The sequence below is a fragment of the Aristolochia californica genome, unplaced genomic scaffold (assembly GCF_029961685.1).
Source record: "Aristolochia californica isolate CCGP_79_NKW_82.1479 unplaced genomic scaffold, dmAriCali1.0.hap1 SCAF_9, whole genome shotgun sequence".
In the NCBI taxonomy this organism is placed as follows: Eukaryota; Viridiplantae; Streptophyta; class Magnoliopsida; order Piperales; family Aristolochiaceae; genus Aristolochia; species Aristolochia californica.
The window spans coordinates 36,576,611-36,591,316 of NW_027182290.1; the positions used below are offsets into that span (position 1 = coordinate 36,576,611).

The following is a 14,706-nucleotide window of genomic DNA, read 5'->3' on the forward strand; positions in this document are numbered from 1 at the left end:
TCTGTCTTCCAATTCTCTCTAACTGGCTTGACCATGGATGCATGCATTGGACACAAATGTTAAAATGAATTCAAAGAAACTCCTGAAACTTAATCTAGTTACTAATGAGTTTCAAACTCGATGGAGCCAATTTAAAGCACATTTCTGCTATGTGTCAAATAAATGCCCAGAATTTGAAATTCATGTTGAGGAACAGAATGGTGAAGCAATTGAGATAGCACATACACCTGGATGTAGATGCGTCAGTTTTCCTCATTAAGTTCATTTTTCTTGTCATCTATTCATATTTTCCCTCTTTTCTAGCTTGAAATGTCAGAGAAATCTACATGATACTTCTCATTTGCTCATCTCCACTCCTCCCATATCAGGTTTTGGTGATCCTGTAAGTTATTTGCTGGTTTTATTGTCGTTGCGAAGATGTTTATTTTGTTTATTTCTGTATATAGATATGCTTATTCTCTTTCTTTCAGCAACTCTCTCAATCTTCCTGAAATTCATGCTTCTCGAATCATTTACTTGTTACATGGCTGGTCTTTTCTACTGATTCTGTTGTCTTGGTTTTCTTCCAGTGCCTTAGACAGCATTTTTAAACAACTACATCAGTCGAAAAATCAGAGGAATTGAGAATCTACAAACTACACTTGACGAGTTCACCTAGTTGACATATGCCAGGCACTCAAGGCAAGCATGAACAGAACATCATCATCTAGGTAGCACTTCATTTCTGCATAAGAATTTTCATCTTCTTGTTTTTCAGTTGGTCTGAACACAGTTTCCTCAGTTCGGGATGATGTTCAAAAGTCTAGTTCAGAATAATTACAGAGTCCATCTTCTTGAATTTCAGGGGAGTATACAACGTGGATGATGACCCGGCTCAAAGGCTGAAGGTTTTGCATTTGCTCAGGAGTTGATCAAAGAGAAACAGACCGACAAGGTGGCACAAAATATCTCTTCTCCTGTCACTACCACATTCCACAAGAAAGATGATTTGAAAGGTGAGAAGCCAGTGTGTAATGCTCTAATGAAGATGGAATTGAGGATAAGTCTTCTGCATCCGACTTACAGATCAGGCCATCTGATCATTGAAGCAGTTCCAGTTTCCTATACTGTTAACTCATTTGTACAGACTAAAAAATACAAATTTTCTACTCAGCCTACACGAGTTTAAGAGACTTTGTCATCTTTCAGTCGAATTGTCCCATTATCATCTTCTAAGTAAATTCTTTTAGCAATGGTCTCAAACATATTCAAGATATCTTTTCACCACGCCAATTCCAGAATCGGAAAAAAAAAAAAGTAGTATCTTTGCATTATTTCATCAGATAAAATTGTATGGCAATGACAATGAGCCATGAAAAGAGGAAAGGCACTTTTGAGTACTTCAAAAGGAAAGCCCTTGGATTAATGCAAATTGATACTGTCAATAACAGACAAAAGGATAATCAAGTGAAGTAAGCATATCTTAACTCCCGTCTTTGAATACCATCAGGTGCTGACATATCTGGATAAAAGTTTTAAGTTTCCTCATCTCCAAAATAAATTAGTCTGATGCATCTTTATGGCCAGTGTAACAAGTCCAGTGCCTGTTTGTGAACAACCGAATCTCCTGCTGCCACAACATTGAAACCTGAAATATAAAAGAAATTAATAATAGTCAGATAATCAGCCTACCAAAGAAACAAGAAAACAATGTGCACCAAGACATTCATGTAGTGAACACAAGGATATCAGACAGGAAGATGGGGATAATTCAGCTTTTAGTGCCGATTCCACACAAAACTTGAAGCAGCAAAAGAAACAGGAAATGATATTGAAGAAAAAGAAGCCACATCATGATATTCACAAGACATCAATTTTCCTCGTGAACTATTCCCGTGTTTCTAATACTTCTAACTGGATTGTTCAAATTCCAAACAATATGTTTGTCATACAGTTGAAAGTTGTCTTCAATACTGATGCATGTCACCATGAACTTACTTGTTGCACGTGCATCTGGAGATGCCTCCCAGTGAAGCTGTTGTCCCTTCCAGTCAGTTATCAGTCCTCCAGCCCCTTCTATCACCGGTATAAGTGAAAGGAAATCATATGGCTGACGAAAACATTTTCACAATAAGAACCAACAAGTTAATATAAAGGTCACAAAGTTGAGCAAGTATTGAATACTTTTTAATCAGTCCATAAAAGTCACAAATTACCTCTCTAACACAAGATACCAAATGGAAAAAGAATCTCACCTTAAGGCCAGATTCTATGACAAGGTCCACAAATCCAGAGGCCAGAAGAGCGTAGGCATAACAATCACAGCCATATAAAGGTACTTTTACCTGGCACGAGAACATTGTCAGGAATAAGAATGACAATGATGACAAATTTAGTTACACAAATAAGACCTAGCTCTTGACAAGTGCCAAGAGTAGCAATTTAAAAGGTGAAGCAGTAAGGTCATCATGACATATATAGGAGCTGCATGGACACAGGCATCTCCTCATAAAGGGATTAATTCCTGTGTTCCAACAGCTGCTTTGAGCACGGTGTGGTGACTTCATTTTCAATTTTTAGCTTAATTAGTGGAAAACCAAATAAGAAGCATTGTTTTCCTTGTCAAAAGAAATGAATATGCACTTGATGTGGTGTTGTGGGTAGAAACTCCACAGATTCATATGCCACCAGCAGAAGATGCTTTTTGTGCAGTGCTGTATATGAATAAGAATTTTATCTCCAACATGCCATTTGATTTATCTGGCACAAACATCGCTAATATAAACATCTAAAAATATACTTTAAATTGCACAAACCTTACTTCTAACACGTGCAAATGCTTCCTCTGCGTCACCACTAAATAAGTGTGGACTTGTGGTGTACCTACCCAAAAAAAAAAAAAAAAAGCTCCCAGTTAGAAGATCCCAAAAGCGGGAAAACCTTAGGTCTATGTCCTATAAGGAAGTTGGTTGGGTTTTCCTCAAGCTGAAAAACAAAATTAACAGTAATTGAATTCCAAGATGGGTGCCACATTGTCTTGGCCACATATCTCACAGTTTATATTCCAATGCCATGGTCCAATAAAATGATCAGAAACAACACAGACTCGTAATTGGACATCACCAACACAAATATCAACCCGAACAAAGTAAATTTAACACTGATGAATAAAGGTATTCTTGAAAACCAACATAACCTCTTTCTCAGGTTGGGCTAAGTGATAGCATGCAAGAGTTGGAATGTCTTTTTTTTTTGTGGTGATGGGGGTGGGCTGCAAAGAGCACAGTTTCATTAAAGCCCAAAGGCAACAGAACAAAATTCAGGAGGGAAGCCCCCTTACAATAAGGGATTGGAGGTTAACCCCCTCTTTAGCCAAAGAATCACCAAAACTATTTTCTGATTTAGAAACATGAGATCAATTACAAACAAAGAAACACACAAGTCCTGAATTTCAAAGAAACAAGGCCAATGGCGCCGAGGGTCCTTTATGCAGAGTTGGGATGTCTTAAATAAACATCCACAACCCAGTTCAAATTTTGGCCTCAAGTAGGACTCAAATGGTCCCAAGCCGAACTCCCAGTTGGTGATCCATATCAAAAGTGGGTCAAGCCATATATATATATAACCTCCAGCATGATGTATTGGTTTCATCCACTAGAAATTGAAGACAGTCCTATTACCTATTAGTGAAGTTACTCTAGAATTTCTCTTGAGTTTCTCGTTAAGGAAAAAAATAGTCCATAGAGTTGGTACTCCTCTCACTATAAATAGTTTGATGTTGGTAGAAAGATGAAGAAGACATACAAATAGGCCTGAGAAATTTTGTTACAGAGACGTGTAGAAATTGCCTGTCCGTTTAATGTAGTTCTCCTTCCACAAACTCCCGTCCATCTTTCCTTTAAAATAGGCTGATCAATAATGCCAAGAATCTGGAGAGAAGTAATTGTAAGATATAGAAAAAAAAGGGTCAAATAACCAAGCAGATAATTAAGAAAAAACTACCTGGATTTTAATTTTCTCAGTACCACAAGAGTTAGTCAATCATGAAGCAATCCAACCGAAAAAGAAAATACAGGATTATCTTGTCCCAGTTTCTTCTTTTGGCAAACTATACAAGATCATTCACAGATACCACAAAAAGAGAATTGTAGGATAAAAACATTAAAGTAGCAGATAGTGACAGAGTTACCATATTATAGTAATATAAAGTTTTCAACAATAGGCCATAGTAGGAAACATATAAAGAAAGGTCCTTTGTTTGATGACTACGGCATCCATCTACACGTCTAGCTAGATCAATGTTTAATTAATTGATTCATTCAATGAGTATTTGATTAGAGGGATAAGCCTTGAGAATGATTGACCTAGGATACTCTGATACTGCAAACAACAAAGCTGCTCACAGAAAGCTGCATAAGCAGCTGACAGGTAAGAGAAACTCTCCTATAAATTTGCCCCATTTGATGTGGATGTCTCCATACCAATCAGAGGAGTGCTGAATCTCCAAACTATTGAAGTTGACATGTTTCTAACCATACCCAGCATGTATAACAATCAGAGTGTAATAATTCACTAAGATTATGGTTCACATGATACCATCTCAGATGACATAGATGCAGCAACACATATTTCTGTGGTGTTGGTAAGGTCAAGATGCCTATGGATTCATAAATATGTGAAGCAGATAGTCGTACCGGCTTTCCCTTGTGCAGCAATGCGATAAGAGTGCCAAACAACGGTTTACCTGAAAAGAGACAAACTTACTCTCATTCCCACATCTGATTCGGTAATAATAAAAGAGGGTGATTCTAAATGGGAAAACCTGTAATAAAACTCTTCGTCCCATCAATAGGATCTAATACCCAAACAAATTCAGCATTTTGTTTGCTACATCTCCAACCGTTCTCTTCTCCGTAACTGCGCTAGATTTTTCCGACAAAGTAAGAATTTTGAAGCAGAAGCTAACACAAACTAATAATAGTTCCACCGTGGACTGAAGAAGTCCTCTCTTCTAGCTTACATTGCATGAGAAGGGAAGTTTTCAGATATAATCGAAACCATAGATTCTTCAGCCGCGCGGTCAGCAATCGTAACAGGACCTGCGCGCATTTCCAGAGCATTCAATAATCATCTCATTCCAAGGTGCAACGGCATACGCAAACCTGCTTCTTTTGAGAGCCACTCTCCAAAGCTCTAAAACGGAAACTACAAAAATTAGCCAACCTTAATACAAGACTTACTCAAATCATCCTTGTCAAGAATCTCGAAACTCTGGCGGAAGTACTTGCGAATTACTCCTCCGGCAGCATCAGCCACCTTATTTCCGACCTCGACGTATAAATCAACATCTCTATCGCCATACTTGGATGTAATGCTTTCGTTTGGCCCACCCAGTGAACTCATCGCAACTAACCGGCGTCGGCAAAGGCGACTCTCAGGACGGACAACTTTCAACTTGGCGAGCGAGAGCAAAGAATCAGGTGAAGAGCGTAGGGAGTAACTCTTAGAAAGACAAAGAAATGTCGAAGAATGAGAAGAAGAATTATGACAGAATGGCCTGCAATCTACGATTTGGAGACTAGAGGGCGAGATCATTGTAATTGCAGACATGGAAGAGTGAATTTGGCAAGGGCGGGAACAAGGGAGAGAGCTTTGGAACCTAGGCAGGGAAATTAGCGCCCATCTGTCACCTCTGGAAATTGCAAACCATGCCTTAGTTGGTTAGCCTAAGTAGGATTAGCGTACAGGAAAGATAATAACGCAAATAACAAATTTTTAACTTATTTACACAAATACCCAACTTCGACTCATCAAAGACCGATTAGGTCTTTGATGCCACGTAAACCCTTCACTTGGGTTTACTTTTTTTTATTTTCTTATGATTGATTTAAATTAATTTTTAATTAATTTTTTAAAAATATTAATTTCTGGTTTTAAAAACTCTTACACATTTTATTTCGTTACTTGTACTCTAATATAATAAAAAATATAAATCTTAATTATTAATTATTTCAAATATATTTTTAATATAATTTATATTCTATTTTACTCTTTAATGTAATTATTTTACGATATTAATTAATTTAATTTTAAAATTCTTATTGGTACAAATATTTTATTTTGTCTCCTGGTTTATGAGAAAATTTCTCGTGTCGTTTTTTCTCTTTTCGGTTGAAGAAGTAACAAACATACCTACAAACAATTTACTAATCACTCGACCTACTAACAAAAAACCCTCAAATACACTTCTAACAGCTTATTCTTACTACATCCATGGCGTCCGCTGCCTACACACTGCAACAACTCACCAACCCCCTTCTTAATTTTACACTAGTCTTTGTGGATACCAGGCAGCTTCTCCTTTATCTTCTCCATCATTCCCTTCTTCTCGTGGCCCACTCCCGTGACTGCCCCCATATTCGGTCCCGTGAGTTCCGCCGTAGCCAGTCCCGTGCCCAGCATCATAGCCCACCGCATTTGTTGTCTGACGTTCCTGCTTGTGCCCTCCGCCTGGGAGCTTCTCCTTGATCTTTTCCATCGTCCCCTTCTTCTCGAGCTCTTGCCCAGTTCCATAACCCTGACCAGCCTCGTCCTTGTCCTTATGTCCGCCCGGGAGTTTCTCCTTTATCTTCTCTTTCCAACCCTTCTTCTTCCTTCTCACCCCCGCCTCGTCTTCCTCCGACTGCAATACCGGTACCAAATTAAACAAGAGAAACACCAAAATCCCACTTCTCTTAAACATGCTTGTACGCAAAAATTACTAGAGCTAATTATGTATGGGCTTCCCACTTACAGAGCTGGAGACGCCGGAACGACGGAGCTGCTCATGACCGCCAGCACCGATGCCAACGTCGGTGACCTTTCCATGAGTTCCAGTGACGTCGGTGTCAGTCACACCACCGTATCCTTCAGTGGCACCTGAAGGGTAAATGGGGTTGCCATAATCGTCCACGTCGGTCGCAGTGTAAACCGGGTTACCATACTCGTCCGTCTGGCGACCGCGGGTCCCGTAGTTGTCGCCCAAATCCACCATTTCTCCCTCTTCCCTCGGTTCCTTCTCACGAAAACAACGATTCACTCGAATCTAGAAGAAGAATTACAACAATCTGCAGAAGCAGGTGAGATGTGCGACTGTGCGGGGAGGAAGTCGGAAAGCTGGTTTCGTTAAATAGTGGAACAGGAGGCAAACAGGGACGCCATACGTGTCTGCTAGAGATTGAAGTGCATGAACACGTAGAGAGGCGAGCATTGTGGCAGCACCTGGCGACGTCAGTTACGAGTATAACGTGTCGGTCGGATGGGTTCGAGCTTATCCATTAATGGTAGTTTTGAGGCTTATGCGTGCGTTGGCACCGCGCCAAAAACTGGGACATGAAGACAACAGTGCTCAGTGCTGTGACTCCAATCTCTTTCTCTCTAACCACTTATAACATTGAGATAGAACAAAAAGTCGTTCCACTTCTGCCGTGCAAATGGGAGGCTTTTTCATCTGTTAAAAAAAAAAAAAATTCTAAATCACAGTAGAGCAATCGTGTCTAAATCAACAATCTAGCAGATACGTTAGGACCCCATCTTCGCTCCAGAAACTCACTCAAGTCATAAACGAAGTGCTCCTTGAAATATTTATATTTCGAACGTTTTCCAAAGATTTGCTCGGTTAAAGGGAGACCCAAAAAGAAGAAGCATCAACGTAATCCGGCAGCACAGTAGGGTGCACAAAGTGCTGCCGAGGCGAAGAAAGGATCTACTCCACCCAAATTACAAGCACGCCAGGCTCCCCTCCTCTCCCTCAGCGGCGCTCGTAGCTTTTTGGAAAAAATCACTTCGATGCTCTTGCATATCACATGATATGGAACACAGGACACTCTTATGAATATCGTTTCCAAGACAAAATAAGAGGCAAGTATCTTCGCTTTTCATCAAAGTCGCATAGAATACTTGCAAGCCTGTTCTTCAATTCTCATCATCTCAAATAAAAAATTAAAAAAAAAAACTTAAAATTTCATTCCTTCTTTTGTGGTTTCTATGTAGTACTTTCTGTTAAGGCATCAAATTTAAGAATCTACAAACTCAAGACATTCAGTATACATGCAATAATAAATGTCATGTACCGGTACTAGGATATTAAGATACTGAATTTATTAGAGGTGGATAAGAACTGCCAAAAGAAAGGGGCAACGGTATAACAAATAATCCATTAACAAGTGTACTATTTAAAGCAACCAATAACAGCGAGGGAGCCGCCTCTCATGTCTCACCTCTTACGAGAACGGCGAGAAGCTCAATCCTTCCTGTTTCTTGTCCAGAACTTTTTTCTTTTTGTACTAGTTGATTCATTATCCTGCAGGGACCTACTTGGTCTTGATTCTCCCATTGAAAAATGCCTCCTTAAAAATGGCCTACCCAAGGAGCTTTTCACGCTGGAACTACTCAATTTGGAACCACCTTTTCCTCCTTTCTTTGTCTGGTCCGAGAAAGCAGCATCTTCAAGATCGACATCTGCAATTCCAATCCGGGAGATCTTATTTCTGTACCTGGGTTCTACTTCTATCCTCGGTGCTTTTCCAAATACCTTACAAGGCTTCCCTCCTGTCGTGCATACTGGACATGATGGGTCAAATTTATCGGTTTCAGGAGTCACATATTCTAAGCACTCCGCATGGTATGCGTGCCCACAGACCAGGACAGCAACCACTCTGAGTTCATTATTTGCTATAGTTTTCTGGCTGCTAAATGAGGGTTTATCTGTTAGCAGCTTTGAACATATCTCACAAGCCCGTGAATCTGTGGAAGACGGAGAGGCCAGCAACTGACTGTTGGATCTACTGATCTTGCCATGACCATAGCTTGTGTTTTCACTACTGAAGGACCATCTCTCCCTTTGAGAGGCCACAAGCTCTGAGAACATGCGCATGGACCAACCATCGGAAGACCCCCCTTGGGATCCCATATGAAAGTCATTACTAGAAACAGGAAGCGCAAAGGATTCCCTTCCTTCAGATACAGAGGTGTCATGTGAAGACTTCAACATGGGAACCCGACTATCAGATTTTCTCCTAGAAAGTTGGTACGCTGGAGAGTGGCGACTATGTCTGGATGAGTGGGGTTCAGATGGAAATGAGCAGCAGTGGGAAGGCAAAGGACTAGTTTTATAACTTGATGAAGAGATAGCAGGAACCAGGGAAACAGTAGGGCTTTGATCCGAAGGGTCTGTGGCCGTCAATGATTGCCTGGGCTCCTGAAATAACAACAGCACACACCTATATTATATTCTATCAGTCATGGCAATTGCAGAGTGTAGAAGACACCTCTTGGTCATAGTAGTACTGCTTTCTTACCTCAAGAGTTTGAGTGCTCTCCAAGGACATATCTGTTCCATACACACACATTTCAGTTGATAGAACCAAAGGCAAGCAATAAGAACATAGGCACACATTGCTCTCAAAAAACAGAAAAGAGCACAGGCACACATCTTTAGCTATTCAACAATAGACAAAATCCTTAACTAGATGTATTTTTATAAAATTATAGTAAAAATCTGATTAAACATTGATAACAACCAAAAATCTGATATTCATAAAAAATCATTCATCAACAATCTCAAAAAATAAAAAAAAGGTACATTGGAAAAGCAATAGCATGACTTCACTGTGTTTGTCACCCTTGAGTCCACAGAACTGCTTTCTTACTCCGCCTCAGTTTCATTTGAGCATAACACTAATAATTCCATAGAAAGATAAACCACATGATGCTTGAATATAGTATAGTCTTAAAACAAGTTAGTCTATAAATATGAAGTGTGTGTGTATATATATATATATGAATAAAAAGAATGCAATCTAATAAAAAGATGTGTTGAGGTGTTGAGGCTCTGACACTGCAAAGGGAGTGAATGCAGATTAGGAACATAAGGTAAACCATCCAACAGCTGAAGATGGAAACTAGCAGATGAAACACTAAGAGATATCATCCAAATATAAACCACTGGGTAACTTGCAGCCTTAAACAGGACAAAAAATGCAAAAGTTATACTGCTATTGATACAATGACAAGCATGATTCGATGAATTTCCAAATATAATAGAAATGTCCAGGGAAAACATGGTAATCCAAGTAGATACAAGCAGCCTTAATTCAAAATTCAAAATAAGAGGTGACAAAACCTCTAGATCACTGGCAATTTCAAGCCACAGCCAGAAAGAAAGAAGAGATTGAACTTAAATTTTAGAAAGACGTGATCTAGCAAAATAACTCTGTGAGATCTCCACTGCTATCAGGTAAGGAAGACCTTGACTAAAATAATGCCAAATTGCTCACAAAGATGTAAGATAGAACAAGTACCATGACCGAAATAAGTTATTACTGCCTTTTTTCTTGAACATGTGCTTCAGACATCACTAATACAAGCAATATAGTAAACAAATTAAAGGAGGGAGGTAAAATGGATCTTCAAGACTTAAGTAGATGGGTTGTGATAGTATCATATTCTTGTGCACTTTAGACAACACTGTTGCCTATTAAATTTAGAGCCCAAATAGATGCAGCAGATGTGGAATTCAAGCTACAGCTATTGGAGATGTGTTGGCAAGCTGCCAACTCTATTATAAGACAATATCATAGACAAAGGCTTGACATATTCAGTGCTCCAAAATGGGAAGAGGATCCCAGCCATTATTAGAAACTCAAGACGGAAATATATAACCTAATTGAGCATCCCACTACATAAGAATAACATTGTAGCATAAATGAATAAAAAAAGAGTTAGATGCTTTCCAGAAGAGCGAATTAGTTCCCAACTGTCTTATTTGCACTGGAACTAGAAAACTATATTTGCAAAAAAAATTCTTTGAAAAGGGCTATTTTCAGGAAAATTTATGCACGAAATTGTTAGAGAAACACATTCTGGCACAAGAACAAAAAAGTGTTACTCAGGATCTAACAAGAGAAGTTTCTAAGCAGCTGCAGAGAAACTGCCAGCTTCAAAAGATGGAATAATAGTGAGGTGAAAACCAATTGATGTAACAAAACAGAAATCCCACCAAACATACAGTTTCACTATAACTGATCTGACATAGTTACCTCCAGAGAATCAGCCAACCCATATAATAAAATTGCGGGCCTTTCAGCCATTAGAAAAAAAGAGAGGGAAAAAACCAAAAAAACAAAAAAAAAAGAAACAGCTGAAATTAGCAGTGCTAAAAAAGAAGATTTTACCTGTACTACCCACTCCACCTCTTCCAGATACTTGAAATGTCTCAGTTAGACTTCCTCTGTCCAAAAAGCTTTCTGCTTCCACAGTTCCAGCATTTAGCACAGCATGGCTTGTTTGGCTATCAAACCCATCTTCTATATGTGCTTGACTATCCCATCGGACGCTCCACGATGGGGAATATCTAATATTCCTCTGTAAAGCATCAACACGAGTTCTATTGGGTAGAGTTCTGTCTCGTGCAGCCACACAACAGACAGACCCCATATATACAGATCCTTCCAAGTTATAAACAACTCATTTAACTCTATAGCAGCTCCAATGATTGTCAAACTCTACTAAAGAGGAATTTATACTTTCAGTAAGATCTGTAAGACAAGTGGAAGCTGAATCAGAAATAAAATTCTAACGTCAACCATATCAAATTTTTGCCTAGCTCCCAATAACATTAACCCAGACTACATACATGGACACCCACGCCACCAAGGAGAAAGGTATCAAACACACAAGTGTGAAAACACAGAAGAAGTATAACTGCTGGAGTAATTGGGAATAAAACCTCCAAGTAATTATCACAATTAAAAAATATGGGAAAAATACTAACTTAAAGATACATAAAACAAGTTAGGGAGATCGATCCCAAACAAGAAGCAGAAGATTTAGGAACGGTGCAGCATTAGAAGCCACAATCAGAGACTTCTAAATATATTTATCCCATTAACACACAATGGGAAAGATAAAATAAATCACTCACTTCATCAGAACCAAGGCTATAAAATATATATATATATATAAGAGAAATCTTGCTTCTAAGGTAAGATCATATCAGCTTATGAAACCATAACAAGTGTCAAAAAATTTTAAAAATTTGCATCAGAATGGTCTCTCTTCCCCCACTAATGCATGTAAATCAAGAGTACAGAATTACTCCAATGAATTCAACAAAGATACTACAGAAATGGATCCGGAACCTTTTCGATATAGCTCAGTTGGGAAGTTTTTAAAGGATTGTCCAACCGGTTAAGGTAATCTGATCTTTTACTCGAGTAGAACATCAAAGGAGATCTCTCAATCCTTTAGTGGATGCTCACAGAGAAGCGGGGTGTCAGAGTAGCTCCCTTAACTCGCACGCTACGGCAACATAAAAAATCTTTGCTTTTCTTTTAATTTTCATTATAAAGAAAAAAAACTAAGTCAAATTAGTTGAAAAGAAACAGGTACATGATCAAGTTGAGCAGCTGTTTGACTTCCCAACTTTCACAAAATGGGAAGCGCACAGTTCTAAAAAATAAATGAAAATGACAGTAAATTAGTTGAAAGAAATAGGTTCATGATCTAATTGAGCAACTATTTGGCCTTTGTGACTTCAAAAGAAAAAAAAGGCACGTAATGCCAATTAGAATGCTAGCTTCATTGATTTTAATACACAAAAAATTATCAGTCAAATCGACAGCACTAGTCCACTTCCTCATTACAGATTACATAAACTAGTAAATAGTGTTCCTTTCTTTCCATTGGAGGATCTTCCTTACTCAAGTAACAAGCTCACAAGCATCTGTTCACTACCTGATTTAGAAACTGTTTGATTTCGGCACTATTCAAAGAAAAAACAGCAGACCATACCATCAGCGCAAGCAGAAAACACCAACATGAAACCTCTATAGTTAATTGATGTAAATAACACATAGCTTAGCAGCTAAATCGACAGCAAATAGTTTACTTCCGCATTAAAGATCACACAAACTAGCATCTAGTATTCCTTTTTTCTATTCGAGGCCGTTTCTTCCTGAACGAAAAATACATCATAAGTTCACACGAAAATCTCACAACTCCAGTAAGTCGCCATATCAAAATCTTTTGACTCATTAGGGCAGATTAAATAAAATTCGCCAAGAAAAACTACCAATCAATTTAAAAATTAAATCGAAAAATCCACCCCACCAAGTCAAAGACTCGTTCACTGAAAAACACTAATTGAAAAACTAGAAACGCCCAAAACATCGTCTCTGCTGCGCAGCTACCTACACATCAAATAGAAAACAACACACACTTCACAAAAAGTAGCCTCCATCCACGATTTCTAAATACACAAGAACCATTTCGGTATAAACCCCTAAACAAAGAAATCATCTCCTCACCCTGCACAGAACACCGATTTCCGCGTTTAAAGTCAAATAACGCAACAATTTCGAATTGGATTTAAAAACTTCCCGACCTCCCGACAGCTAACAATCAAAAACCGCCAAGACGCCTCTACACACAAATGATCAAAACCACCGAAAGACGAACGATGACATCTAGAATTACCTTTATACAAATGAAGAGAAGGGAAGCATGACACCGTATCTCTTTCTCTTCGCTTGAGGAGATGAGGATCAGAGAGAGGGAGAGATTAGAGAAAGAGGAAGAGAAGGAAGAGGAGGAAGAGGCGACAGAGAGAGTTGGAAGAGTTTTAAAAGGGGAAGCTGAAAGTCCGTCCAGGGGTGTCTGTTCTTTTTCCCGGCAGTAAGGGCAGGTTAGTTTTGACAGAGTGAGAAGAGGCGTGCGTGGCACGCGTCCCATCGCCTCAAAGTGCCACGCAACACATTCGATAATTGTTTCCCAGCTCTCTCTTTTCATCTTCAAGCTTTTTAAGGCATTAATTCCCCGATCTTCGTTCCTAATGAGGCGGCAGCGGTAAAAAGACGACCAAAGAAGGCACACTTGTGCCTTACGCTGAGTGCGTACTACGCATACTCTTGCTCTACTGGCCCCACCTCAGGATCAGGGACCACCACGAAGTACCGACATCTGCTGTACCACGGGAATCTGTGTACAGCAGTTCCCCAAAAAATCTTGAATTAAGTTTAATTAACATATGAGGTATATATCTAATCTCGAATTTATTTTTAATTACATTAAATTTTATTATTATATCTTCTGTAATAAAAAAATATTTATTATAATATTTTGGATCAAAAGGTAGGCCCACCTAAGCTGATGAAAAGACAGAGAGATAAAATATAGTCAAATAAAACTGCTCCATCTAGGACCAACCTGATCTAAGTCCATCAGAGAGACGTGCGGATGCGTCCGATAATAATGAGAGAGCTCGGGATGAAGACAAACAGCGAAGACTCCATAAACGGATTTTGGACCTGGGATTCGGATTTCGGACCCGTAATCAATGCGATCATACGATCTTTTTTATTTGTCCACAAATCTCGCGTGTAGGAAAAAAAATTAAACTAAGAAGAAAGTGTACAAATGTGGGTTGTTTCTAGTTAATAATTGTTAGGCCAACGATTATTAATATAATTAATATTAATTTGTTCATGTGTCCTATTAATTAATCAAAATTAAAGACTAATATTTAATTAATCGGATAGAATTATCCCTTTTCCAAGTTCACATGGAAATTTAAGGGGTGATGATATTTGACTTGAGGCTGACTAACTCAGATTATGGCCAAGAAGGAAGCTAAAACGTGTTCACTTGGATGGGGTAAGTCGTTGATGAGTTTTAACTCTATGAGTCAAA

General features: G+C 38.8%; 3 protein-coding genes across 3 annotated transcripts; all 3 read right to left on the reverse strand.

Moving 5' to 3' along the window:
• Nucleotides 1–568: 568 nt before the first annotated feature.
• LOC137941116 (bifunctional phosphatase IMPL2, chloroplastic) lies at nt 569–5,659 on the reverse strand. The gene is made up of 9 exons (XM_068786381.1): nt 5,220–5,659; nt 5,000–5,078; nt 4,802–4,896; nt 4,674–4,723; nt 3,784–3,908; nt 2,796–2,862; nt 2,235–2,324; nt 1,978–2,089; nt 569–1,627 (listed from the first exon to the last, which is right to left on the reverse strand). The coding sequence occupies exons 1-9, from the start codon at nt 5,587–5,589 to the stop codon at nt 1,557–1,559; spliced, it is 1,059 nt and encodes a 352-aa protein (XP_068642482.1). The 5' UTR covers nt 5,590–5,659; the 3' UTR covers nt 569–1,556.
• Nucleotides 5,660–6,204: 545 nt separating this feature from the next.
• Nucleotides 6,205–7,137, reverse strand: LOC137942209 (dehydrin DHN1-like). Its single transcript, XM_068787911.1, has 2 exons — nt 6,773–7,137; nt 6,205–6,661 (listed from the first exon to the last, which is right to left on the reverse strand). Exons 1-2 carry the CDS (start codon nt 7,010–7,012, stop codon nt 6,305–6,307), a joined length of 597 nt encoding a protein of 198 aa, XP_068644012.1. The 5' UTR covers nt 7,013–7,137; the 3' UTR covers nt 6,205–6,304.
• Nucleotides 7,138–7,961: 824 nt separating this feature from the next.
• LOC137941143 (uncharacterized) lies at nt 7,962–13,678 on the reverse strand. The gene is made up of 4 exons (XM_068786433.1): nt 13,495–13,678; nt 11,193–11,555; nt 9,318–9,349; nt 7,962–9,217 (listed from the first exon to the last, which is right to left on the reverse strand). Exons 2-4 carry the CDS (start codon nt 11,452–11,454, stop codon nt 8,261–8,263), a joined length of 1,251 nt encoding a protein of 416 aa, XP_068642534.1. The 5' UTR covers nt 11,455–11,555; nt 13,495–13,678; the 3' UTR covers nt 7,962–8,260.
• Nucleotides 13,679–14,706: the final 1,028 nt, after the last annotated feature.